The 26,028-nt window shown below is 40.9% G+C and overlaps 1 protein-coding gene across 1 annotated transcript; it reads left to right on the forward strand.

Moving 5' to 3' along the window:
* The first annotated feature begins 874 nt into the window (after positions 1–874).
* On the forward strand, positions 875–25,637 carry LOC139463856 (uncharacterized). Its single transcript, XM_071245236.1, has 17 exons — positions 875–878; positions 3,957–4,026; positions 4,801–4,836; positions 5,396–5,508; positions 7,585–7,704; positions 7,845–7,941; positions 9,265–9,500; positions 11,432–11,525; positions 12,729–12,857; positions 13,583–13,723; positions 15,069–15,301; positions 15,759–15,907; positions 17,364–17,497; positions 20,355–20,448; positions 21,652–21,817; positions 23,585–23,759; positions 25,268–25,637. Exons 2-17 carry the CDS (start codon positions 3,984–3,986, stop codon positions 25,447–25,449), a joined length of 2,142 nt encoding a protein of 713 aa, XP_071101337.1. The 5' UTR covers positions 875–878; positions 3,957–3,983; the 3' UTR covers positions 25,450–25,637.
* The last annotated feature ends 391 nt before the right edge of the window (positions 25,638–26,028 follow it).

Raw genomic sequence — 26,028 nt, forward strand, 5'->3', positions numbered from 1 at the left:
TAATAATATACTTTGCACTAAATATAACTTCGATGATACGACGATACAAATAAACGCTTGAAATTATTGGTATTAGAAAAAAAATATTGGAGAAGAATATTGTGAGACAGTGAGACAGTGACAGTGTATTAAATGCAAGGCATTTTGTAAACCAATAAGAATATTTTGATCCCGCCATCTCACCACCAAACACCCCGCCGAAAGCTGGTTCGTTGTCTTTAAGTACTTATAACACACACGAGGTGTTACTGTATTCATAAATGAACTCACCAGAAAACATATTTATTCTGATCAACCATGGAAAATGATGGAAATATCCACTAAAGATGCTGATTTTTACAGGATGCCCACGTATGGCAGTAAGACTAGTAATGCCCACATTGCATGTTACCATTCAAATATCTTGGTAATTTTTGTCAAGTTTCTCAAATTTAACATTACCTGGTCCGGAAAAATGAAATTTGATCGCCCAAACGTATCACGGCAACGGCCATGGTAACCCGATGTACGTGAGTTCCGTGTAAATTGAAATGCATATGCGTTTCCCAATTTCTTGCCCGAATAAATCCACCCAAATCGGATAACATTCGTTCGTTATTTAATTGCTACCACATGCCAAGATTGACAAGATATCAGCCCTTGGACGATTGCAAGCTGGATAAACCGCCCGGCAAGTAGCCAATGCATTTCAAGTCCACCAACACTACAGATAACCGACCACGTAATGGAAGACCAAGGGTCACAACCCGACGTCAGGATCGTCAGATTGGGCGACAGCATCTTCAAGATCGCTTTGTTACTGCTGCGGAAACTGCTCGACAGACCATGGGGTCACACCAGCGACACATTTGTGCGAACATCGTGCGGACATCAACAGCAGATGGCAGAGAGAGAGTCTACCGACGCCGTTGGGAACGTTATTCGGATGCTTGTGTTCTTGGGAGAGACTCATGGGGTGGTCCGAGCATCATGGTGTGGGGTGGAATCGGTCTTGCACAGAGGGTCGGCCCTGTGGTCTTCCAGAGCATCTGTCCGGAGAGAGGCAATGGTGTCACAGAAGCTCCATACATTGATCAAGTCTTGAGACCACACGCCATACCTCATTTGGCACGTCGCCGCAACCACGAGTTTAAGCATGATAACGCCCTTGCCCCCACACTGCGAGTGCAACAAGAGACTTCCTCCAGCCGAATGGCATCAGAACCATGCAGTGGTCTGCCCTCAGTCCCGAGTTAAATCCCATTGAGCACCTGTGGGACGAGATTCAAAGACGGCTAAATGACGTCCGACCAAGGCCGACAACTGCAGCTGAACTGCGTCAGGCGTTCCTCAGAGTGTGGGCTCAAGTGCTCATGGCCTTCATCAACTACCTCATCCATTCCATGTATCGACGTTGCACGGCAGTCATCAATGCACATGGCGAACACACGAGATACTGACTTGTGATGCCATTTTCTCAGAGACTAGTTTAAGAACATATGGCACTTTAATTTCAACCTTGATGATCAGTTTTGCCAAGTTTCATCTTTTTAATATGTCTGAAAGTATGTTTACAGTGTTTGGCCAAATAATGTTTCTCATATATCTATCCATTGTGACGTTTCTTTTGCGGTTCAGTATATATATATATGTGTGTGTGTTTTGATACAAATACCCTTCTAAGCGACGTACTACCCATTACCCTTTGTGGTAGAAGTCGACCAACCCAAGTCTCCTTTGTCAAAGACATGTTAACCTCGATGCCCTTTTTACTGTAGTGAGTATGGTTTTACGTCGCTTTTGGTAATATTCCAGCAATATCGCAGCCGGGGACACCAATAATGGGTTTCACACATTGAACTATGTGGAGAATCGAACCTTGGTCTTCAGCAAGACGAGCGAACGCTTTAATCACTAGGCTACCCCACCGCCCTCCTTTACTGTAGAAGATGCCTGTAATATATGTACGTATGTTGTTCTTTAATAGTATGTATATATGGTTATAAAAACATCTAATCCATCTAGTCCCGTAAATATCCGGGATTGAATGGGTCTTCAGTAACCCATGCTTGTCGTAAGAGGCAATTAACTTGGTTGATGCATGTCATCCTATCCCAAGTGCGTGGGATCCCAAGATCCCAGGATCGATGCTCATGATGTCAATCATTGGATTTTCTGGTCCAGGTGCATGCCATCGTATCCCAATTGGGTGGATCAATGCTCATGATAGTGATCTGGTCCAGACTCGATTATTTTACAGACCACCGTCATAAAGCTGGAATATTGCTGACTGCGGCGTCAAACAACAAACAAACAGACTCGATTATTTAAAGACCGTCGTCATACAGCTGGATTATTGCTGAATAAGGTGTTAAACAACAAACAAACAAAACAAAACAAACAAACAAGTACCTTATTTTGGGGTCATATCTGATGGGCACGGCTCTTTTTGCACGTAAGGACAGCAATAGACGTATTTAAGTGCAGGGAGTTAACAAGATACACCCACGTGCATGTCTCTCAGCATTCAACCATGGCATTACTTAGCACGCAGTAACCATTTAATGTATGTATGACGAATGTATGTGTTTTTTCCCCTTGTACAGCGAATAGAATTTTAGTATTTAACAAGCATGTTCTACTGCTTCGCTGACTTTATCCTAATATGGCTGTGGGGTCACTGATTGGATGGTGAGATATTCGCGCACAGCTGAGAGACGCAAGGATTGGATAAGACGGGTATTTAGAGGCTCCGACAACGGGTGCTTAATCACAGGTAAGCAGCTCATCAACATCCAGGTAAGTGCTGGTGAAGTTGTTTAGAACAGGGGATGAGTTCTGCCCGCAGAGAAAGGATGAAAACCTTTGAATTCTTTCACTTGGGCCAGATAGTCTATAAATCCGAGTTTGTAGAACCTTTATGTTAATAATGTTTAAGACACAGATTGTGAAAAAACATAACCTGAAACACAGTGAAAAGCATGTTTCATTTTCCATTATTTTTTATTTAGTCTTCATCCATAAATTATTTCATTTATAGCTAATGATTTTTTTCACTCCTTTTTAAACATAGTTAAACAAATAGAATAATGTATTGTATCAGTGAAATGACTAGCTTCGACAAACGATTAAAATCTAAACACTGGGAATGTTTTATAAATATAACAAGACATCTTTGAAACCAGTAACTTGTGATGTTTATCCTTGTTATTGGTCCGTGATGGTCGACAGTAATTCGACTTTTGGAGACAATCTTGTTTTTGATGTTTTTGTTTAATCTTTGAATTAACAGGCAGTATCATAATCGTATCAATGAATAATGTTTTCTTTAATCAAATTATAATTATTTTTATCGTTCTGGACCTAAGACTTTAATGTTTTTCCCTTAACAGTCAATACGGAAAGGAGGAGGAGGGGAAATGGGGTTTATTATTGCACTTATATAGCGACGTGAATGTACGTGTTTGTGTGGCTGCTTGTACTAGTCCGGACTGATGCCGATTTATAGTGCTAGCTCACTGAGATACCATGCCGCAGTTTAACATGAATATCCCACTCAGACACAGTATACTGACTCCGAGCCGACCAGTCCTTGTTTTAGCCCCTTAATGCCGAGCGCCAGACAGGGTAACAACAAGTACCATTTTTTAACGTCTTTTGGTATGGCGCGGCTGGGGATCGAACCCCGGACTTCCGCTCTCCGGGTGGACCACTAGACCACGGAGGCGGTCCTATAAGGAAAGAAACTGTAACCCTATCAACAGTGGGATGCAAAGAGTGCCTGCTCACTGTTGTGGACAAAGACTGGTTAGGCTCATCATCAGCTCAGGGCCCTTGCCCCCTCTACACGCAGCCCATTTATGATTATGATTATCATTATCATCATCATCATCATCATCATCATCATCATCATTATTATTATTATTATCATCATCATCATCATCATCATTAAATCAATCTTCGCCTTGATGTTTCCACAGTTGACAATCAAGCCCCCTGTTATCATGGCTGCTTCCACCTACATCCTTGGGTTGTACATTCTGTATGGTGAGTGTCAGCCTGGGATTATTATTTTAAATATACTGTAAACACTAAAGTGAATGATTTTGCAGTTTACTCCAAACCTAAGATTCATACATGGGGCACAGTTGTGTCTTGCCTTGTGATGACCAAATCATATACGCGTCATACATGGGGTACAATTTTGTCTTTCTTGTGATGACTAAATCATATACGCGTCATATATGGGATACAATTTTGTCGTTCTTGTGATGACTAAATCATATACGCGTCATACATGGGATACAATTTTTGTCCTTCTTGTGATGACCAAATCATATACGCGTCATATATGGGGTACAATTGTGTCGTTCTTGTGATGACCAAATCATATACGCGTCATACATGGGGCACAACTTTGTCTTTCTTGTGATGACCAAATCATATACGAGTCATATATGGAGCACAACTTTGTCTTTCTTGTGATGACCAAATCATATACGCGTCATATATGGGGTACAATTGTGTCGTTTTTGTGATGACCAAATCATATACGTGTCATACATGGAGCACAATTTTGTTTTTCTTGTGATGACCAAATCGTGTAAACGTTAAAGACGGACTGTGTTGAGATTTATTTTGCCCCAAACATACTTTTTTCTAAAACTACTCGAAAAAAATATTTTGCCTCATGTTTTACCCTGAAAATGAATGGGCATGTACCACAAACGATATGCCCCACACGACGTATATGCGATGGATCATTCTCTGTCTTCGCGTGGCACGTTTTGGAGGGTCATTTAGAGTCAATGTTTGTTTCAGGACTGGTTTCTGGTGCATCATCACAGAGAGGAAACGGTAAGAATCCCGGAGCGTTGTCTCATATGTCATCAAGTTTTGAAGACTATTTTTCGAACAAGATCAGAGTGGTGGCTTTTTTCGTGTTTCGGATCGGCCACAGAATGGCTATATCAGAAAAAAGACTGAGATTCAGAAGTTGACAATTCTGATTATATCAAACGATACCTTCTGGGCATTAATACCTTGTTTTATCATAATCGAACGTTGAATGGCGGTTTTAACACTACATAATACAAATCTTGCCAATTGCAGTTTGAGAGTGTTCTCTGGTGCCAAATATATTTTTGTTACATTCCGTACAATGCATTAGGGACCCGTGAACATCCGGGTTAGAATGGATGCTAAGCAACCCATGCTTGTCGTAAGAGGCGACCATTCGCTGACTAGGTTGATGCATGTCATATCATCACAATTAAGTAGATCAATGCATGTGACGTCCATCAATGGATTGTCTGGTCGAGATCGCCGTCATATAGATGGAATATTGCTGAATGTGGCGTTAAACAACAAACAAATACAATGAATTAGTGTTGAGGCCTTGCTTCCGTTTTTGTAGACACAAGGCATGGCGACAAAACAGTCAGCCCGGGAATTGCATACGAGGCCACAGGTCACGTGGTAGTCACTGTCCGGCTTGATGCTCCCTCGGCCTCTGGATTGATGTTCAAAGTAAGTATCACAGAAGAAAGGCTTTTCTTAGTAACACGTTGATGCAGTTAAAGACCACGTCGCCACCGTAATATTTCTTATCACATGACCTGACTATCAAGGAATCTACAGTCAGATAACCTCAGTATTTGTGAACCTACAGTCAGATAACCTCAGTATTTGTGAACCTAAAGTCAGATAACCTCAGTATTTGTGCACCTACAATCAGATAACCTCAGTATTTGTGAACCTAAAGTCAGATAACCTCAGTATTTGTGCATCTACAGTCAGATAACCTCAGTATTTGTGAACCTACAGTCAGATAACCTCAGTATGTGTGAACCTCAAGTCAGATAACCTCAGTATTTGTGAACCTACAATCAGATAACCTCAGTATGTGTGAACCTCAAGTCAGATAACCTCAGTATTTGTGAACCTCAAGTCAGATAACCTCAGTATTTGTGCACCTACCGCCAGATAACCTCAGTATTTGTGAACCTACCGCCAGATAACCTCAGTATTTGTGAACCTCAAGTCAGTTAACCTCAGTATTTGTGCACCTACAATCAGATAACCTCAGTATTTGTGAACCTCAAGTCAGATAACCTCAGTATTTGTGAACCTCAAGTCAGATAACCTCAGTATTTGTGCACCTACAGTCAGATAACCTCAGTATTTGTGAACCTCAAGTCAGATAACCTCAGTATTTGTGAACGTACAATCAGATAACCTCAGTATGTGTGAACCTCAAGTCAGATAACCTCAGTATTTGTGAACCTCAAGTCAGATAAGCTCAGTATGTGTGCACCTACAGCCAGATAACCTCAGTATTTGTGAACCTACCGCCAGATAACCTCAGTATTTGTGAACCTCAAGTCAGTTAACCTCAGTATTTGTGCACCTACAATCAGATAACCTCAGTATTTGTGAACCTCAAGTCAGATAACCTCAGTATTTGTGAACCTCAAGTCAGATAACCTCAGGATTTGAGAACCTACAGCCAGATAACCTCAGTATTTGTTAACACCTAAAATCAGATAACCTCAGTATTTGTGAACCTCAAGTCAGATAATCTCAGTTTTTGTGAACCTTAAGTCAGATAACCTAAGTATTTGTGTACCTATAATCAGATAACCTCAGTATTTGTGAACCTCAAGTCAGATAACCTCAGGATTTGTGAACCTACAGTCAGATAACCTCAGTATTTGTGAACCTCAAGTCAGATAACATCAGTATTTGTGAACCTCAAGTCAGATAACCTCAGTATTTGTGAATCTACAGCCAGATAACCTCAGCATTTGTGAACCTACAATCAGATAACCTCATTATTTGTGAACCTCAAGTCAGTTAACCCCAGTATTTGTGAACCTACAATCAGATAACCTCAGTATTTGTGAACCTCAAGTCAGATAGCCTCAGTTTTTGTGAACCTAAAGTCAGATAACCTCAGTATTTGTGCACCTATAATCAGATAACCTCAGTATTTGTGAACCTCAAGTCAGATAACCTTATAATTTGTGAACCTACAGTCAAATAACCTCAGGATTTGTGAACCTACAGTCAGATAACTTCCGTATAAGTTCATGTATCCTGAACTGATAACCTCCGTCTCAGCGAACCTATAGTCAGATACCTTTCAAATAAGTCAACCTATTTATCATATATCATCTGTAAGAAAGTTTCATTCATATAACCAAAGTATTTGTGAATTTGAAGTCAAACATCTTTCGTATTAGTGAACATTTAGTCAGATATTCCCCGTAGTGGGTATTTTGACAAGCTTTTCAACATAGAATATCGTCGACACTAGAACTATTTATTATGAATCGACAAGTTTGTGTCTTATTGATTTAACAACACTCACGTCAGAATAGGATATATATATAGGAATATACAACAAATGACTCTTTTCTTAAAATCAGTATGGCAGACACTATTTAACTGTTCCTAAATCCAAACACTCGGGGCATAGTCAGAGTGTGATAATATATGTGTTAGAGTGATCGTGGAGTGTTGCGACCAATCAACTTGTGATATCAGGGTGAAGTGCCTATTGTGAAAAGGACTCGATAAATGCAATGACTATGTCTGTTTCAGTATAGCACTTCTCCGAGTGGTGCATCTTCGAGTGACTTTGAGCAGTTTAACAACGTGCCCATCTCAGTCCCCGCAGGGAGGGATCACGTCAATTTTACCATCAACATTACGAACGACTCGGTGAGTAAGCATCACTCAGAGACATTAATACTGCAGTGTATCCTTGATCGACATGAATACATAACACTGCTCGCATACTGAAGTGGAAATATTTATTGATCTTGTGGACCGAAGTAACATTTGTTCTCTATCTTTGGCAGGTGCCAGAGGATGATGAAACATTCAAACTGAAGTTAACTCAATTCTCCGACTCGTCTGGTACATTCAACCATTTCATTTATATCGCAGACAATGAAGGTACTCTAATCAATTATTCCATTTGTTTGGTTGTTTGTTTGTTGTTGTTTAGCACCACATTTAGCAAAATTCCATCTATATGACGGCGGTAAATAATCGAGTCTGGATCAAACAATCCAGTTATTGATTGACATCACCCTGCCCTGCCCTGCCCTGCCCTGCCCTGACAACGTGTGTTATATACAGTCAACACTGTTATATTCAGACGAGTGTTATATATAGACAACACTGTTATATTCAGCCGAGTGTTATATATAATCAACACTGTTATATGCAGACGAGCGTTATATACAGTCAACACTGTTATATATAGACAAGTGTTATATACAGTCAATACTCTTATATACAGACGACTGTTATATATAGACAACGTGTGTTATATACAGTCAACACTGTTATATTCAGACGAGTGTTATATACAGACAACACTGTTGTATTCAGCCGAGTGTTATAAACCGTCAACCCAGTTTATATATAGACGAGTGTTATATACAGTCAATACTGTTATATACAGACGAGTGTTTTATATAGACAACGCATGTGATATACAGTCAGCTCTGTTATATGCAGACGAGTGTTATATATAGACAATGCATGTGATATACAGTCAACACTGTTATATTCAGACAAGTGTTATAAACCGTAAACACAGTTTATATATAAACGAGTGTTATATACAGTCAATACTGCCACATACAGACGAGTGTTTTATATAGACAACGCATGTTTTATAAGTCAACACTGTTATATTCAGACGAGTGTTATATGCAGACAATGCCTGTTATATACAGTCAACAATGTTATATACCTATGAGTGTTATATACCGTTAACACTCTTATATACAGACGAGTGTTATATACAGTCAACACTGTTATATACATACGAGTGTTATATTCAGACGAGTGTTATATACCGTCAACACTGTTATATACATACGAGTGTTATATTCAGACGAGTGTTATATACCGTCAACACTGTTATATACATACGAGTGTTATATTCAGACGAGCGTTATATACCGTCAACACTGTTATATACATACGAGTGTTATATTCAGACGAGTGTTATATACCGTCAACACTGTTATATACAGACGAGTGTTATATTCAGACGAGTGTTATATACCGTCAACACTGTCATATACATACGAGTGTTATATTCAGACGAGTGTTATATACCGTCAACACTGTTATATACATACGAGTGTTATATTCAGACGAGTGTTATATACCGTCAACACTGTCATATACAGACAACGGTTTCTCTACAGACTAAGTGTTGTCTACAGCCTGCATGTTACATACGCTGTGTATATGTTGTAGATATCACCATATGTACAGGGGATCGGTCGTTCAGGGAAAATGATGGCCTAGCCAGAGTTCGACTTTCTCGGCCTAGGGCGAAATCTGTTGGCACCCTCACGGCGTTTGTCAGCACAAGGACACTTCCTGACCAGGCTAAAGAGAACGAAGACTTCATACCCATCACAAATGACTCGGTGGTGTTTGCAAGCAATGAAAGGTTCAAGGATATCGAGATCCCTTTGATCGATAATTTTGTAAGTTTCATTTTATGTCTAACTGATAACACAAAACCCTGAAGTATGTTTACTGACGGAAATAGCTATTGGTTTTGTATCCTCCTCCAATGAAAGCATTTTCCATAAGCTCTTTAAAACTCATATTAAAACAGAATTGTATTATTGATTGAACCTGGGAGACAAAGAACATACATAGAAATATGAATATATATGAACAATTTAACATACATGCATCTGAGGATGAATTCTATTTCATTTTATAAATATGACTACTAGTATTTAAAACAGTAAATATGTAGATCTTTGAAAGGCATTTAGGAGTAATACACATAAGGAAGTGAATATATGGATGTCAACTTCTTTATTATGAGGAACTCAACGTTTCGGAGTATATGCTTACTCCTTAATCAGGTGAATGAATGCCTCACTTGCTTAAATTAGGAATTTAACTTGCGCTCTCAGACATATGCGTATTTCGCGCACGGGCCCGCCAGGCCATTTTGGATTTGGTCGAAAAGGGTATGTCCGAAAAGATGAGGCAACCTAGGTGGGGCTATTTAGTGTTGCTTACTTAATTTGGAGAACAAATTTGGAATTTTGAAATATGCCATGCAAAAGGTGGAGGGGTCGACTAAAGGGAGTTTGTGTGTTTTTATAGGTTTAGAATGTTAGGGTTTATTGGCAGCTTGTTTCTTGTACTTTTACTTTTAAATGCGGCCAAGTAGGCATGTTTTGATTAGATATATGCTTAGTGCTTTAAAGGTTTATAAGTCATTTAGGGGGGTTAGTACCGTTGCTAGTGTCATTTGATTGTTGCAATTTAGTGTGGATTGGAGTGTTCTTCTGTTTTGCTGGTAGTGTGTGCAATATAGTATTATGTGTTCAGGCGTTTCTTTTAAGGTGCAGTGGGGTCATTTACCGGTTTGGTGTTTTTTTAATTTGGTGTAGGTGGGAGTTTAACTTAGTGTGGCCTGTTTGCAGGTTAGTTATTACTCTGTCAATTTTTTTGTTTTTTTATGATGGATTTTTTGTTTTTTGAGCGGCTTTTGTAGCAGGTGCTTTAGTTTGCAATCAGATTTTTTTTGCCACTTTTGGAAGATTTTCTTCTTTGTGATACTTTTAATTTCGTTTTTTTATATTGGTAGGTTGATGCTTACTTCTTCTAATTTTTGTGCTGATTTGGCTGCTTCAGCACTAAAATTAGAAGAAGTAATGAATGAATGAAGAAGTAATGAATGAATGCCATGATGCAGAGAGCATATATGGACACAACAAAGGACAAATTGAAGCCAGCTAGGTAATTAGCACCGACAAGGATCAAAGCAATAAGTCCCAAGCACAAGGCAGATAAGTTCCCTGGTCACGGCTCATGGCTGGCTGGTGTCTCCTGATGTCAATGGCTTCTTGTAGTTTCCTTTGTCGGCAGTTGTTGTTGGTAGACAGGACTTTGGTGGCTCCCTCCGTGATGTTTCGGTGTTGGTTCTGGTTATGGTTCGGTAAGTCGACATCTTAGGTTGTACCAATTGTTTAACTATCCGCTCCAAAAGCCCCTACAGTCTAAGGTTTCCGATGGGTAAATAGATAATTAACGAGATACCTTCATTACTTCTGTGTCCTTTAGTTGCCGCTATCTTTTAGTCGGACTCAAGGTTCGCCATGGTAAAGTGGATTTCGCTAAAAAAAGTTCCTCAGTAGTCTTGTTGTTGCTGTATTTCTTAAACGCTACACTCAGCAATATTCCAGCTAGATGACTCTGGTCTCTAAAAAAGCGAATCTGGACCAGACAATCCAGTGATTGACACATCTCCAACAGTAGGCTGACATGTCGTGGAAAGCGGGGCTTACCATCATTTGCCAGCGTTGTTCAGATGTGGTTTAAAATTACTGACTCACACCAGAGTTTACCCAAGCATCTTTTAGTCATGTGTTGTATTTATTCCTGCTTTCAGAAAAGAGAAAACAGGTCAGAACTGTTTCAAGTGCTGGTGACCGGCGCTGGACTTGTCACCTGCACAATCGATGTGGTCATTTATGACGACGACAGTATGTTACTTGCTTATCTTGAATTGATTACTGTGTGTCGCGCTATATGTTTAAGAGAACCGTGAAGATACGGGGTAGAATACGTCTTCAGCAACTCATCCTTGTCGTGAAAGGCGACCATGCTTGTCCTGCGACGCGACTAATGCTGGTCGGAAGAGGCCACTAATGGGATCGAGTAGTCAGACTCGCTGACTTGGTTGATGCATGTCATTGTATCTCAATTGCGTGGATCGATGTTCATGATGTCAATCACTGGATTGTCTGGTCCAGACTCGTTTATTTACACACACCCGTCATATAGCTTAAATATTGCTGTGTGCGGCATTAAACCACAAACAAACACATACACATATATATTTAAGAGTATATACGTGTACATAAGTGTTTTCATCTAAAGGGGTACTTAACAGTTGAAATACAAGCATTTGAAAAGTATTTGATGCCAAAGATGTGTATAATCATAGAAATCTCTATCTCAATTCCTACAATACCATACCCAAACTAAACCACTGCTGCTAGCCCTCCGCTACCCCTGCCCTGCCCTCTCCTATCGTATGCTACCATACTATATCAAACTAACCTAACCCAACCCTAACCCACTCTACTCTAACCCTAATCCGAATCCTAAGCATACCATACCATACCATAAACTAAACCAACCCTACCCTATACAGCCCTGACCTACCCTACCCTACACAACCCTACCCTACACTAACCTTTCATTACCCTACCCTTATCTACCAACCTCCATCCCAACCCTATCCTACCCAGACCCTTCCTTACCCTACCAACCGTATCCTGACCTACCCTACACAACCCTACCCTACTCAACCCTACCCTACACTAACCTTTCATTACCCTACCCTTACCTACCCACCTCTATCCAAACCCTATCCTACTCAGACCCTTCCTTACCCTACCAACCCTATCCTATCCTACCCTATACAGCCCTGACCTACCCTACACAACCCTACCCTACACAACCCTACCCTACACTAACCTTTCTTTAACCCTACCCTTACCTACCCACCTCAATCCCAACCCTATCCTACCCTGACCCACCCCTACCCTACCTAACCTTTCCCTGCCCCGCCGCCAATCCCTACAATACCAATCCACATTGTTCTCTTCTTATCATTTAGGAACCACATAGTTCTGTGTTTGGGTGCTGCATACGTTTACATGGATGTATGAATATTTCAGTTCCGGATCCCTTCGACTGTAGAAGAGGTATAAGCCAACCTTGCAAGTACAGTGGAAAGTGTAACGCGACGAACGGGGCATGTGTGTGTCAGTCTGGCTACGTAGGGCCTGACTGCAGCAGGCCCACATGTAAGTCAGATCCTAGTTAGTGACCGCATTTAGTGACCGGGATTAGGCCGCATTTCAGTATTTCACTTACATCACAGCGTTTCAGCTTTATAATGCAGGTGAGCCTGAAGTGACGTTTATCCGTTCTGATGGAACCTGATTAGATTAACCATTCAACACACAACTATGTGCATTTTAAAAGTTTGTACTTGTCAGTTATACCGGAAAGGTACATACAATAGACAAAAAATCATTTCCAAAATCAAAACAAATTGCTGCTAAAAGCCGAGAACGTTGTACGATTCCGACTAAAAACACGGGTTTATTAATCACTTTTAAATAGTGATGATACCAGGTGTGTGCAAAAAGGAGAGCGCATCCTGTCCCATCGCTGACAAACGTCACAAACACATGCAAGGCAAGGCAAGTAACATTCTCAGTGGAACTGTATCACACACCTCATAAACATATTTCGTAGATGTCCGATTTGACACATTTTCGGTTCATATTTCATAAAAGCAAATCATGTTCATCTTCTTTAGGCAAAGGTGTCCCTACTTTTCACTTGACTTTGATATGTAGGCTGGTGGACACTCGTGTCTCGGGAAGATGAATCATGTGATGATCATGAGGAAAGTCTATATGATAACAAGGTGCATTTATCACAAAAAGATGTCAATGGCAGTGGTTTAGAAATACATTCAAGGATACATGTAATAATGCATGTTATTCAAATGTCTTTTCAGCGAGAATTAATGGAATAGGCTGTGACGGACGATGCAGTCCCGGCGGTGTGTGTATGTCTGACAACGTTGGTGGGGGCAAGGAAACTATCACCTGCCACTGCCGCCCCGGGTGGACTGGAGTCTACTGCAACGAAACCGCGTGTAAGTACTAACTATATCATACAACTGCCACCCCGGGTGGACTGGAGCACTACTGCAACGAAACCTCTTGTAAGTACTAACTATATCACACAACTGCCACCCCGGGTGGACTGGTGTCTACTGCAACGAAACCGCGCGTAAGTTCTAACTATATCACACAGCTGCAACCCCGGGTGGACTGGAGCACTACTGCAACGAAACCTCGTGTAAGTACTAACCATATCACACAGCTGCCACCCCGGGTGGACTGGAGCCTACTACAACGAAACCTCGTGTAAGTGCTAACTATATCACACAGCTGCAACCCCGGGTGAACTGGAGCACTACTGCAACAGAACCTCGTGTAAGTACTAACTATATCACACAACTGCCACCCTGGGTGGACTGATGCCTTCTACAAGGAAACCTCTTGTAAGTTCTAACTATATCACACAACTGCCACCCCGGGTGGACTGAAGCCTACTACAAGGAAACCTCTTGTAAGTGCTAACTATATCACACAACTGCCACCCCGGGTGGACTGGAGCCTACTGCAATGAAACCTCTTGTAAGTACTAACTATATCACACAACTGCCACCCCGGGTGGACTGGAGCCTACTGCAAGGAAACCTCGTGTAAGTACTAACTATATCACACAAAATGTCACCCCGGGTGGACTGGGTCCTACTGCAACGAACACTTGTGTCAATACAAATTACTAGTATATCACACCAGTCATACAGGACAGCAACAGTGTTGATATACTGCTTAACGACCTGATTGGAGTTGACGTGTTGCAGTCTTCTGTCTAAATTACCACCTGTGTAAGAACAGCTACATCTTCCCGAGGCAAGGGAGTTAACTGACTCTAAAAGTCCGGTTTCCACGAGATATGTCCCTTCTATGCCCTTTCCTGTTGCCCAATCAGATTCCACCTCTCTTATCACTTGCATTTGCTTCAAACAGTCAAGGCGATCTGATTGATTACCAAGACATATATTGAAATAAAAAGTGCATCAAATCAAATGTGAGCACCTTGATTAAAAACATGAAACGATTTGCAAAGATATCTGTCGACGCCCAGTTGACGGTACTCGTCTTTTGCAAATCCTGCAGTCGACCGAAATCTGCAGGATGGAATCGATGTTGTTTATGAACCGGATGTCTCGTTCGTTACGAGATTTTGATTGGACTATGCATAGACGTGTTAGTCCAGCCAAAATACAACTCAATAATTGCAGCCTAGTTCGTCAAGGGTGGGGACAAGTCAGTTCACTCCCTTTTCTCTGGAAGGTGGGGCAGCTATGACGTGTACGATATACTGAATAACCTGATAGATATATCATGTTACATTCTTCTATCTAGACTACCACCAGTGTAACCAGAACAGCTTCAGCGTCTGCATCACCCCCTACAGCTTCGCCGACTTTGCCGGAAGCGTCCACGTCCGGGGCAACGCCACGGTCGGCGGCTGCTACCTCCAGCCAGCTCCGTCCCCTGCTAACACGGGTGACAAGATCCCTGACTGGTGCAAAGGCTATGCAGCCACGTTCCCATTCAAGGGCGGGCCCTGTCAGAACTTTGGACCTTCGAATAACGTATGTTCAATCGTTTATAACATAATAGATGGTGCTGTCGATGCGATAATCTGATCCGATAAACTTGGTATCGCGATACGATAAATATGCAAATGAGATCGCCTTACTTGAACTACTTTTAATAAGATACATACATACATGTGATACCTGCTTGAACAATAAACTATTGCCTGACGCCCCCATTAAGGTTAAATAGGTTTAGATGCGTGAGGGCTTCTGTTAACAAACGTGGCTGCGGATCATTTGGCTCTATATTATAAATGGAACCTTTCATCCTGGTACTGTATTCATACGCGATCTCGTCACGTCGAAGAACCGGGTTCGATTCCCGACATGTGTACAACGTGTGAAGCCCATTTCTGGTGTCCCCCGCCGTGATATTGCTGGAATATTGCTTCATCGCTTGTGTAACGTTTCACACGTTTTAATACAGTTAATTTATATTTTGACTTCCAAGGGAGGAAACAACACGTACGTTCTTCAGCTTATCGTGCAGTATACGAATGGCACCCTCAACCGCCTGGACGAGCTCGTCACCTTCACCTGCCAGTTCGACAGCTCCTCTTTGCTCGTCTACAGCAGTGCAGTGGAGACCAACCCATCCGAGTAGGTTCCCATGCCTGCTGATCCTATATGTACTCAGCCACAAAAGTACCTGGTATTTAAGCATATTCAGATGAGACCAACTAAAAAAATATTTTCAAATTTTAAAAATAACTAAGTTGACCATATGTCTAACTTTGTACATAACATATCATTTGTTAAAACAGAACAGAGTATTAGGATGTCGGTATTATAACGTCCCTACCAGGTTCAAACGTAATTTCCGACCAATTTTGGAAATCATGCCATGTGTTCCAACAGCTTAGATGGAAAGCTGTTGGAAATGTGCATTCGACAGTATCAGTAAAATAAATCCAAACCACCAAAATAATGACTTTATCGCCATTTGAAGTATGAAAAATTATATAAATTCGGTGATTTTTAACTGTCTATCCGTCACCCCTTATACTTCAAGACCAATGTCGAAAAGTTCAAAAAACAACCTAACAGTATGGTATCTGCGGAAAGAGTAGACCCTGGGCAGTAATCTCAGACAAGTAAAGGCCGGGTGGTGGGGGTGGGGTGGGGTGGTGGGGGTGGGGTGGGGTGGTGGGGGGTCACACAAAAAGTCCAAGCGCATACATTTAAGCTGGCCGAAGTATGTGTAGGGCGTTTCCCCAAGTTCCAAATAGTTTTGAGATCTTTAGGGTATTACTACTGGATACTAGAAACTACTAATTTGACCTATTTCAATGAATTCATCTGGATACCTCCGCCACGACCCTAAATCCAAAACTATTTGTTGTAACACCCTGTTGTCCTATATGTGTGCGTATTGGGTTCAAAAGGAAAGTCCAGCTCCAATTGCATTGTCCTTTCAAATTGCTGTCCACCTCTAACAGGGGAATAAGGAGAAACATGCACGTCACCATAACGTGTAGATACACAAATTGCGAGCCAATTAAGATATGTGTAAAATATTTATTTAATAAATAAATCAGTCCTTTACAGCATCAGTTTATTTCGAACCTTCAGATAAAAAGAGTTTTGATACGTGTTTAAAACTATTTTAATACGATATAACATTGAGGGTGTCAGCACATGGAGAATGTGCAACCAAGCCATCCACTTAAACTACCGTATTCGACGTAATAAGCGCCGACGGCGACATTTGGCTGATATATTGGAACAGTCCCAATTAGCACCCCTTCCGATTGATCAATGTACACAAGACTTATTTATTCGTGTATAATAAATTATAATATAATGCATCCATAATTATTGGAAATCAGATTCTGGAAAGATATATCTGTCGTATATAAACATTCAGGCTGTCAACATAAACCACGAAATTTACGATCTTTCAACTCTGTTGTTTTTCACCAAAATAATATTCTAAGAAGAGTCCCCTATTTCTAATTTTAAGAGCGCCATGTGCGCTTATTATGTCGAATACGGTAATATAATATGCGTTTCAAAAGAACAGTGTGATGAAAATGAATACATGGCTGTTTCCCAGGACGGCTCTGAGGAAACAGGGATCCTCCTTGATTTTCAATCCCGTCACAATGACAGTCACCAGACGGAACGGGGCGCCTATCACATCTGTCCTGCAGCTTGACGAGATCATCCAAGTGTGTATTGCAGTCTCATGTGAGTTGCTTGCTGTAATGGATAAACTATAGACTAACATCTAGTCTCTGAAATGAACATGTCGTACAGAAAAAAACAGTTGTTCAATAATCTTAATAAAAATATAATAAAAGGGAGCCCAGAGACTCTCTTCATTTTCTGATACTGCAGTAATCTAGACTTGCCAAACATTATAGACTTGCATGGGCTGTATTTGATATATATTTGTATCAGGGTCTGTAAGACAGACCAGGATCAACTCCATCAACAGATGGGTCATGTAGGAAACACGTTATTATTATTTAAACATGTTGCGATAATCAGGTAAATGGGTGGTTAGAGAAGCCGAAAGGCAGATAGATTGATAAAGGATCTTATCATAGATAAAGGCTAGATGGAAGGGTGATTAGATGGGATGATGATGGATTAATGAATCGTGTTTGGAAACCTGGATAGATGATTGATGAATAGATAGATGTGTGGATCACCTTCAGGAAACCGGATAGATGATTGGTGATTAGATAGATGTGTGGATCTCCTTTAGGAAACCGGATGGATGATTGGTGAATGGACAGATGTGTGAATCATTTGGGAAACCGGATAGGTGATTGGTGAATAGATAGATGTGTGGATCTCCTTGAGGAAACTGGATAGATGATTGGTGAATGGACAGATGTGTGGATCTCCTTAAGGAAACTGGATAGATGATTGGTGAATAGATATATGTGTGGATCTCCTTTAGGCAGCCGGATAGATGATTGATAAATAGATAGATGTGTGGATCACCTTTAGGAAACCAGGAAGATGATTGGTGAATAGATAAATGTGTGGATCTCCTTTCGGAAACCGGATAGATGATTTGTGAATAGATAGATGTGTGGATCTCCTTTAGGAAACCGGATAGAGGATTGATGAATAGATAGATGTGTGGATCTCTTTTAGGAAACCGGATAGATGATTGGTGAATGGACAGATGTGCATCATTATTAGAAAAGTAGATAAATAAATGATGAATGAATAATATATTTTTGGGGTGATCTTTGGAATAAAAGTGACAAAACCCTTTCGATATTCATAAAAAATCTCAGCCAAAAGCAAAGTCGCTTGTATTATTCCGACTATTTCATAAGGATGTGTTTATGAATCACTACCAAATAGAGATGATAGTCATGAAACCAGGTGTTCGCGAAAAGGTGAGCGATAACTGGATAGATGGTTGATGAACTGATGATGGATTTGTGGATGATGTTTCAAATCTTGATAGATAATTTGTGGCTGATCTTGGAAAACTTGATATATATATGGATGATGGTTGGAAAACTGCGCAGATGGATTTGTGGATAATCATTTGAAATCAGGATAATGGTTGTTAAGTGGGCATATGTGTAGGTGATGGTTGGGAAAATGGAAAGATGATTGGTCGATGGATGATAGATTTGTGGATGATGGTTGGAAAACTGGTTAGATAATTGATGTATGGATAGAAATGTGGATTATGGTTGGGAAACTGGATAGATGATTGATGTATGGATAGAAATGTGGATTATGGTTGGAAAACTGGATAGGCCTAGATGATTGTTGAAAGGATGATAGGCATGTATCTACTAATTGGATTGAGAAGTGAACCTATTCCGGATAATGGATGGATGGGAGGTGAATAAATTATGGCTGATAGATTATGATGATGAATAAATGGAAAGTTGATGAGTTGATGACTGGTGGAAGATAAATAGTGAGTGAGTGAGCATAGTTTTACACCGCTCTTAGCAATAGCAGGGGACACCTGAAATGGGCTTCACACATTGTACCCATGTCGGGAGTCGAACCTGGATTATCGAAATGACGAGCGAAGGCTTCAACCACTGGCTACCCGAGCGCCCCTCGGAAGATAAATAGATGATAACTGGATGTGTAGATAGATTTATGGATTGACAAATGGCTAAATCACTGATAGATAGTTGGCTAGCTAGATATATAGATGATGGATTATCGCTATAATAATTCATGAATATACATATGGATAGGTAAATGGATAGATGATTGGATAGGTTAATGGATAGATGATTGAATAGGTAAATGGATAGAGGATTGGATAGGTAAATGGATAGAGGATTGGATGGATAGAGGATTGGATAGGTAAATGAATAGAGGATTGGATAGGTTAATGGATAGATGATTGAATAGGTAAATGGATAGAGGATTGGATAGGTAAATGGATAGAGGATTGGATGGATAGAGGATTGGATAGGTAAATGAATAGAGGATTGGATAGGTTAATGGATAGATGATTGAATAGGTAAATGGATAGAGAATTGGATAGGTAAATGGATAGAGGATTGGATGGATAGAGGATTGGATAGGTAAATGAATAGAGGATTGGATAGGTTAATGGATAGATGATTGAATAGGTAAATGGATAGAGGATTGGATAGGTAAATGGATAGAGGATTGGATGGATAGAGGATTGGATAGGTAAATGGGTAGAGGATTGGATGGATAGAGGATTGGATAGGTAAATGGATGGAGGATTGGATAGGTAAATGGATAGAGGATTGGATAGGTTAATGGATAGATGATTGAATAGATAAATGGATAGAGGATTGGATAGGTAAATGGATAGAGGATTGGATGGATAGAGGATTGGATAGGTAAATGAATAGAGGATTGGATAGGTAAATGGATAGAGGATTGGATGGATAGAGGATTGGATAGGTAAATGAATAGAGGATTGGATAGGTAAATGGATAGAGGATTGGATAGGTAAATGAATAGAGGATTGGATAGGTAAATGAATAGATGATTGAATAGGTAAATGGATAGATGATGAATGGCAATAGTTATTGATATCAGATATGACCCTCTAGTTTCTTTTCTCCAGCAAGTGACTGGGGCTGCGTGCTGACTCACCAGATCATGGTCAACAACACGCTGTCAGGCGGGGACGCTGTGTCATGGATGGTGTATGATGAAGGGTAAGAGCAATACGATTGGCCTCATCAAACCAAGCTTATATCAGCTGACTTCAGAGCTACATGGCAATATATCAAGCAATAATTATAAACGCGCAGTATTACTCATGCTAAATCCCTTCCTTATTAATCCGTCTGTTGCCGAATGATTTCTTCACTGACACATAAACACATACTAGAACAACACACTATTGCTAAAAGTGAGTTAGTGAGTGAGATTGGTTTATCGCCGGTTTCAAACAGTTATATATAATTAATAATTATACAGTCATATCACGGCGTGTCAGCTTAATGTAGGAGGTATGCCGAATGTGATGCCGGTTTTAAACGGAAATCCGCGAGCACGGGCATGGTGCTAACAAACCAAGAAACATTTTAAAAAAGGCGAATATGTTATTTTGGGGCATGTCTTAGGGACGTAAGTCTGCAAAGCGAATTGCCGCGGCTTTGACGATGGATCCACCCGTGCCTCCGTATCAATATAAGTATGTGAAACTAACATGTTTTACTTATATGTAGGTGGTCCACTGATCTACTGCACCATCTGTGGTTTTATCCCCACTAGTTGCCACTAGTAACACAAATATCTTCAACGAGCACCTAAACTCACCTCACTCAAATAATACAGGTATCGTGTCGAATCAAGGACTAGCCATGACTTTGATATGAGTGAGTGAGTGAGTTGGTTAAACGCCGCTTTTAACAGTATTCTAGTTATATCACGGCGTGTCAGCTTAATGTGGGAGGAAAGCCAGAAGTGATGCTAGTTTCGGACGTTTACCACTTCGGTTAAACCCACGAGCACGGGTATGGTGCTGACAAACCTAGAAACATAAATGAGACGAACCGGGATTCGAACGCACAATCATAGGTTTCTGGCGTGCCCAAGGGACGCAACTCTGCACACCGAATCGCAGGAATTCGATTAGGAATAAATAATTAGTCATACTTTTTTATGAAACTTGTATGAATGGCGGGTTATACCGGTAGGGCAGGACATGCTTATCCTTTTCGCGAACGCCCGGTGTCATCACGATTTCCAGTGGTCCATTCATATAATTTCCACAGCTATTTGTCCTTTACGCCAAGTGGAATCTGTTTCGGCAGAAAATCTAGGCTGGTTATTCTCTTGCATTATCAATATATATTTACCTTTGACCACTGTCTAAAAAGCACTGTGTATTAAAAGCTCTACTATTGTTACAGATGTATCGTCCCTCAGTACAGTGGGGTTGTGGTTGAAGAACCAATCTTCCCTACGACATCGACTCAAGCCTGTTTCAAGCTTCGTATGACGTCAGTTGGCAGTGTAACCACTTCACACATGGGCATCGTCGTTAAAGCGTCCGTATCTGACGGAGCGTGTTCCGGTGTGAGTAGAAGATAGTCATCGAGCGATGTTAAAAGGCTAAAAGTCATGAGTGAGTGAGTGAGTTGGGTTTAACGCCGCTTTTAACAGTATTCCAGTTATATCACGGCGTGTCATCTTAATGTGGGAGGAAAGCCCGAAGTGATGCAGGTCTCAGACGTTTACCACTTCGGTGAAACCCACGAGTACGGGTATGGTGCTGACAAACCTAGAAACAGAATCGGGGCGAACCGGGATTCGAACCCACACTCATAGGTTTCTGGCGTGTCCAAGGGACGCAACTCCGCACAGCGAATCGCGGCGCCTTAGACGACTGGGCCACCCGTGCCCCCCTAAAAGTCATGAAGTGACATGTGGTCTGTAGGCGTCTTTCACCTTTGCTATTAGGAATTAATTTGATTCTGTTCAGAACTGCCCTAGATTCTTTGCTTGTTGAATGTGGTCGATGCAACAATACCTCGTTGATATGTAGAAAGTATCATTATTGCCACGGCCAAGACAAAGTTGATGAATTGCTTGATAGGCATTACTTAGAAGTTGACGGAGGACAAGGTAGACACAATTTTATGGATAACAACTTCTTTAATACTGTAAAATGCGACGTTTCGGTATAGATCCTTATACCGTGCCAAGAAATGTATTAGCTCTAGAACAGCCACAGTTATCCAAGTAGGATTTATCGTCTAAGGGACCATTACTGATCTAATGAGCCATTCGCAGTTTCACTGTGCTAGAGTTTGTACTTAGACATGCATGGCTTGATCTTTGAGACAAGCATATAATTACTGGCAGGATCAACCAGACTGCTTGCTTGACAACGGTATAATGATCTATAACGAAATTTCGCTTTTTACAGCATTAAAGAAGTCGTTATACATAGAATTGTGTCTACCTTGAAAGCTGATGAAGTTCACTACATATGAGTGACCCCGTGGAGATTCCAGTTAGAATAAGTCCCAACTACCTATGATGGTCGAAGAGGTGACCAAATGGATCGGGTGATCAGACTCGTGTCATAAACCCCGACGTCGTGGATCGTTGTTAACAAATCAATCACTTGATTATCTGGTCCAGACTTGATTATTTTCAGGCCGCCATCACATAGCTGGAGTATTGCTGAGTGCGGTGTAGGACAACAAACAAACACAACCTATTGGTGTGGTTTAGTGGTAGTTTATTCAGATGTAATATTGAGTCTGGACCAGACAATCAACTGATTGTTAACGCTTGAGTGCGGTGTTAGACAACAAATAAACAAACAAAAAACATCGAATAACCATTTATTGTTTGTTTCATTTTAGCCACCATCTGGTGGCAATGTGGGGAATGAATGCACAATGCCTTTTAGAAAGTGGTCCAATGTAACAATGTTACATATGTTATATATTGTTATATTAGTATATTATAACATAGCAATATATAGTAATATTATTTTTGGGTTTGAGTCCCATCCTGGGAGTGTGGCACCTAATCGCCAGCACACTTTGTCAGCGATCTAACCCACTCACCCTTCCAGGTTTTAACAAAAATGGAAGTCTAGATCACATACATGTACTTTGTGTGCCCCTCTGTGTAAACAAGTGCCTCACTCTGGGAGTGTGGTTTCGAATACCGGACGAGGACTCAACCAAAAATAGTACTTGAATTTGTGCTTTACACAGAAAGCGTAATTCCCAAAATAACGTTAATGTTTTCAAGATATTGGGTCATACTTATACAACTGTCAACCGTCACTATAAGAGTGAGACGAGCAGCTTCCTTGTCTTGCAGCTATCGTGTTCAACTGGATTTAGTTTGATCAAAGAGGAATTCTTCCCTGTGAGAAAACGTCGTGCGGCACAGGACACTCTAGTGGGATACGTCATCGCCTTCGACGGCAACCCCAATCTCCAGGGTACACATCCGGGCTCTCCAAGTCAAGGAAACAGAGGTGACGTTCAGACAGGTGAGAGCAGGTGGCAATACCTGTGTATGTGCGATGGAGTGTGTGAATGAGTGAGTGTGGTTTTACGCTGCTTTTAGCAATATTTCATCAATATAACGGCGCGGGACACCATATATGGGCTTCACACATTGTACCCATGTCGGGATTCGAACCTGGGTCTTGGGCGTGACGAGCGAACGCTTCAACCACTTGGCTACCCGACCGAAAGGGGCGATGGAAGTGAGACAGAAGTGGTTGTAGTGATGTGATTGTTTAACTCTAGAGGTTGTAGTGTTGTGAATAAGTGAAACAGAAGTGGTTGTAGTGATGTGATAGTTCAACACGAGGGGTTGTAGTGATGTGATTGTTTAACTCTAGAGGTTGTAGTGTTGTGAATAAGTGAAACAGAAGAGGTTGTAGTGATGTGATTGTTTAACTCTAGAGGTTGTAGTGTTGTGATAGTTTAATTCTAGAGGATGTAGTGTTGTGAATAAGTGAAACAAGTGGTTGTAGTGATGTGATTGTTTAACTCCAGAGGATGTAGTGTTGTGATAGTTTAATTCTAGAGGATGTAGTGTTGTGAATAAAGTGGGACATTAGGGGTTGTAGTGATGTGATTGTTTAACACGAGGAGTTGTATTGATGTGATGGTTGAACACGAGGAGTTGCATTGATGTGATTGTTGAACACGAGGGGTTGCAGTGATGTGGTTGTTCAACACGAGGGATTTTATTGATGTGATATTTGAACACGAGGGATTGTTTTGATGTGATAGTTGAACATGAGGAGTTGTATTGATGTGATAGTTGAACACGAGGGGTTGTATTGATGTGGTTGTTGAACACGAGTGGTTGTATTGATGTGCTAGTTGAACACGAGGAGTTGTATTGATGTGATAGTTGAACACGAGGGGTTGTATTGATGTGGTTGTTGAATACGAGGGGTTGTATTGATGTGATAGTTGAACACGTCGGGTTGTATTGATGTGGTTGTTGAATACGAGGGGTTGTATTGATGTGATAGTTGAACACGAGGGGTTGTATTGATGTGATTGTTGAACACGAGGGGTTGTATTGATGTGGTTGTTGAATAGGAGGGGTTGTATTGATGTGATAGTTGAACACGAGGGGTTGTATTGATGTGATTGTTGAACACGAGGGGTTGTATTGATGTGATAGTTGAACACGAGGGATTGTATTGATGTGATAGTTGAACACGAGGGGTTGTATTGATGGGATAGTTGAACACGAGGAGTTGTATTAATGTGATAGTTTAACACTAGAGGTTGTGTTGATGTGATAGTTTAACACAGGGGGTTGAATTGATGTGAATGAAGTGACACACTAGAGGTAGTACCTCAGTAGATGTGATATAAGTAGCGCAATACCCATTAGTTCGACCATAATGACAATCTTATATAGCCCGGATAATAATATATAATGAACTCACCAAGTTATGCCATGATTATTTATGGAAAAGATGATTATGATAAAGAATGCTTTCACTGAGCATATTCGACTTGTATTCAGAGACCGACGCAACAGCAACTGCAAGCCAGTCCAAGCTCCCGATGTTTGTAGGAATCGGTCTTGGTACCGGTCTCCTAGCCCTACTCTCCGCCGTCCTTGGCTACATCGTCTGCAGACGTCACAACAACGTCGACAAGGAGAAGGACCTGCCTCGGGCACATCCTTCTCCTTACTACAAATAAATAATCAAGTGACACTTGAGCTTGGAACGGAAAAACAAAATCTCCGAAATTTCTATTCACGCAGGTAAAAATGATAACGACGTACTTGGTCATTTTATTCCATTAAACTGCTTTTTATCGACGAAAACCTTGTTTAGATTTAATATAAAAAAGATACACCAGTGATAACAAATGAATGACTTCTGAATTTAATTCTAAATTCGAAAGGAACTCATGTTAAACTTTCAAATAAGAAAATAATGGCGTATAATTGTAAACTTCCTGCAATAAAAAGCTGGTGTATATGCTTGTGTTGGTTGTTTACTGGTTGTTGTGAGGCACACAGCAGGTATTTTTTGTTGTTTATTGAGTGGAAAGCCGTCACCCAACGACCTAAAATAAACCAACTGTAGATACTGGTGGGTGTTTTGAGTGAGTGAGTGAGTGAGTATGGTTTCACGCCATTGTACCCATGTGGGGGGGAATCGAACTGGGATCTCCGGCGTCAAGAGCGAACGCATTCACCACCAGGCTAACCCAGCTTCTCGTTGAGAGTTTTGTCTTGTGTAGTAGCGTAGGTTCGTGTCATCTCAAAACCAT

This window comes from Haliotis cracherodii, unplaced genomic scaffold, assembly GCF_022045235.1.
Source record: "Haliotis cracherodii isolate W230 unplaced genomic scaffold, xgHalCrac1.p SCAF_16, whole genome shotgun sequence".
Lineage (NCBI taxonomy): Eukaryota > Metazoa > Mollusca > Gastropoda > Lepetellida > Haliotidae > Haliotis > Haliotis cracherodii.

Bases quoted from the DNA above. Each gene is read 5' to 3' on its own strand.
- LOC139463856 (XM_071245236.1), top strand. From the start codon at position 3,984: ATGGCTGCTTCCACCTACATCCTTGGGTTGTACATTCTGTATG. The intron at 20,449-21,651 runs GTAAGAGCAATA...CTATTGTTACAG, and splicing joins TGGATGGTGTATGATGAAGG to ATGTATCGTCCCTCAGTACA. The intron at 21,818-23,584 runs GTGAGTAGAAGA...CTTGTCTTGCAG, and splicing joins CTGACGGAGCGTGTTCCGGT to CTATCGTGTTCAACTGGATT.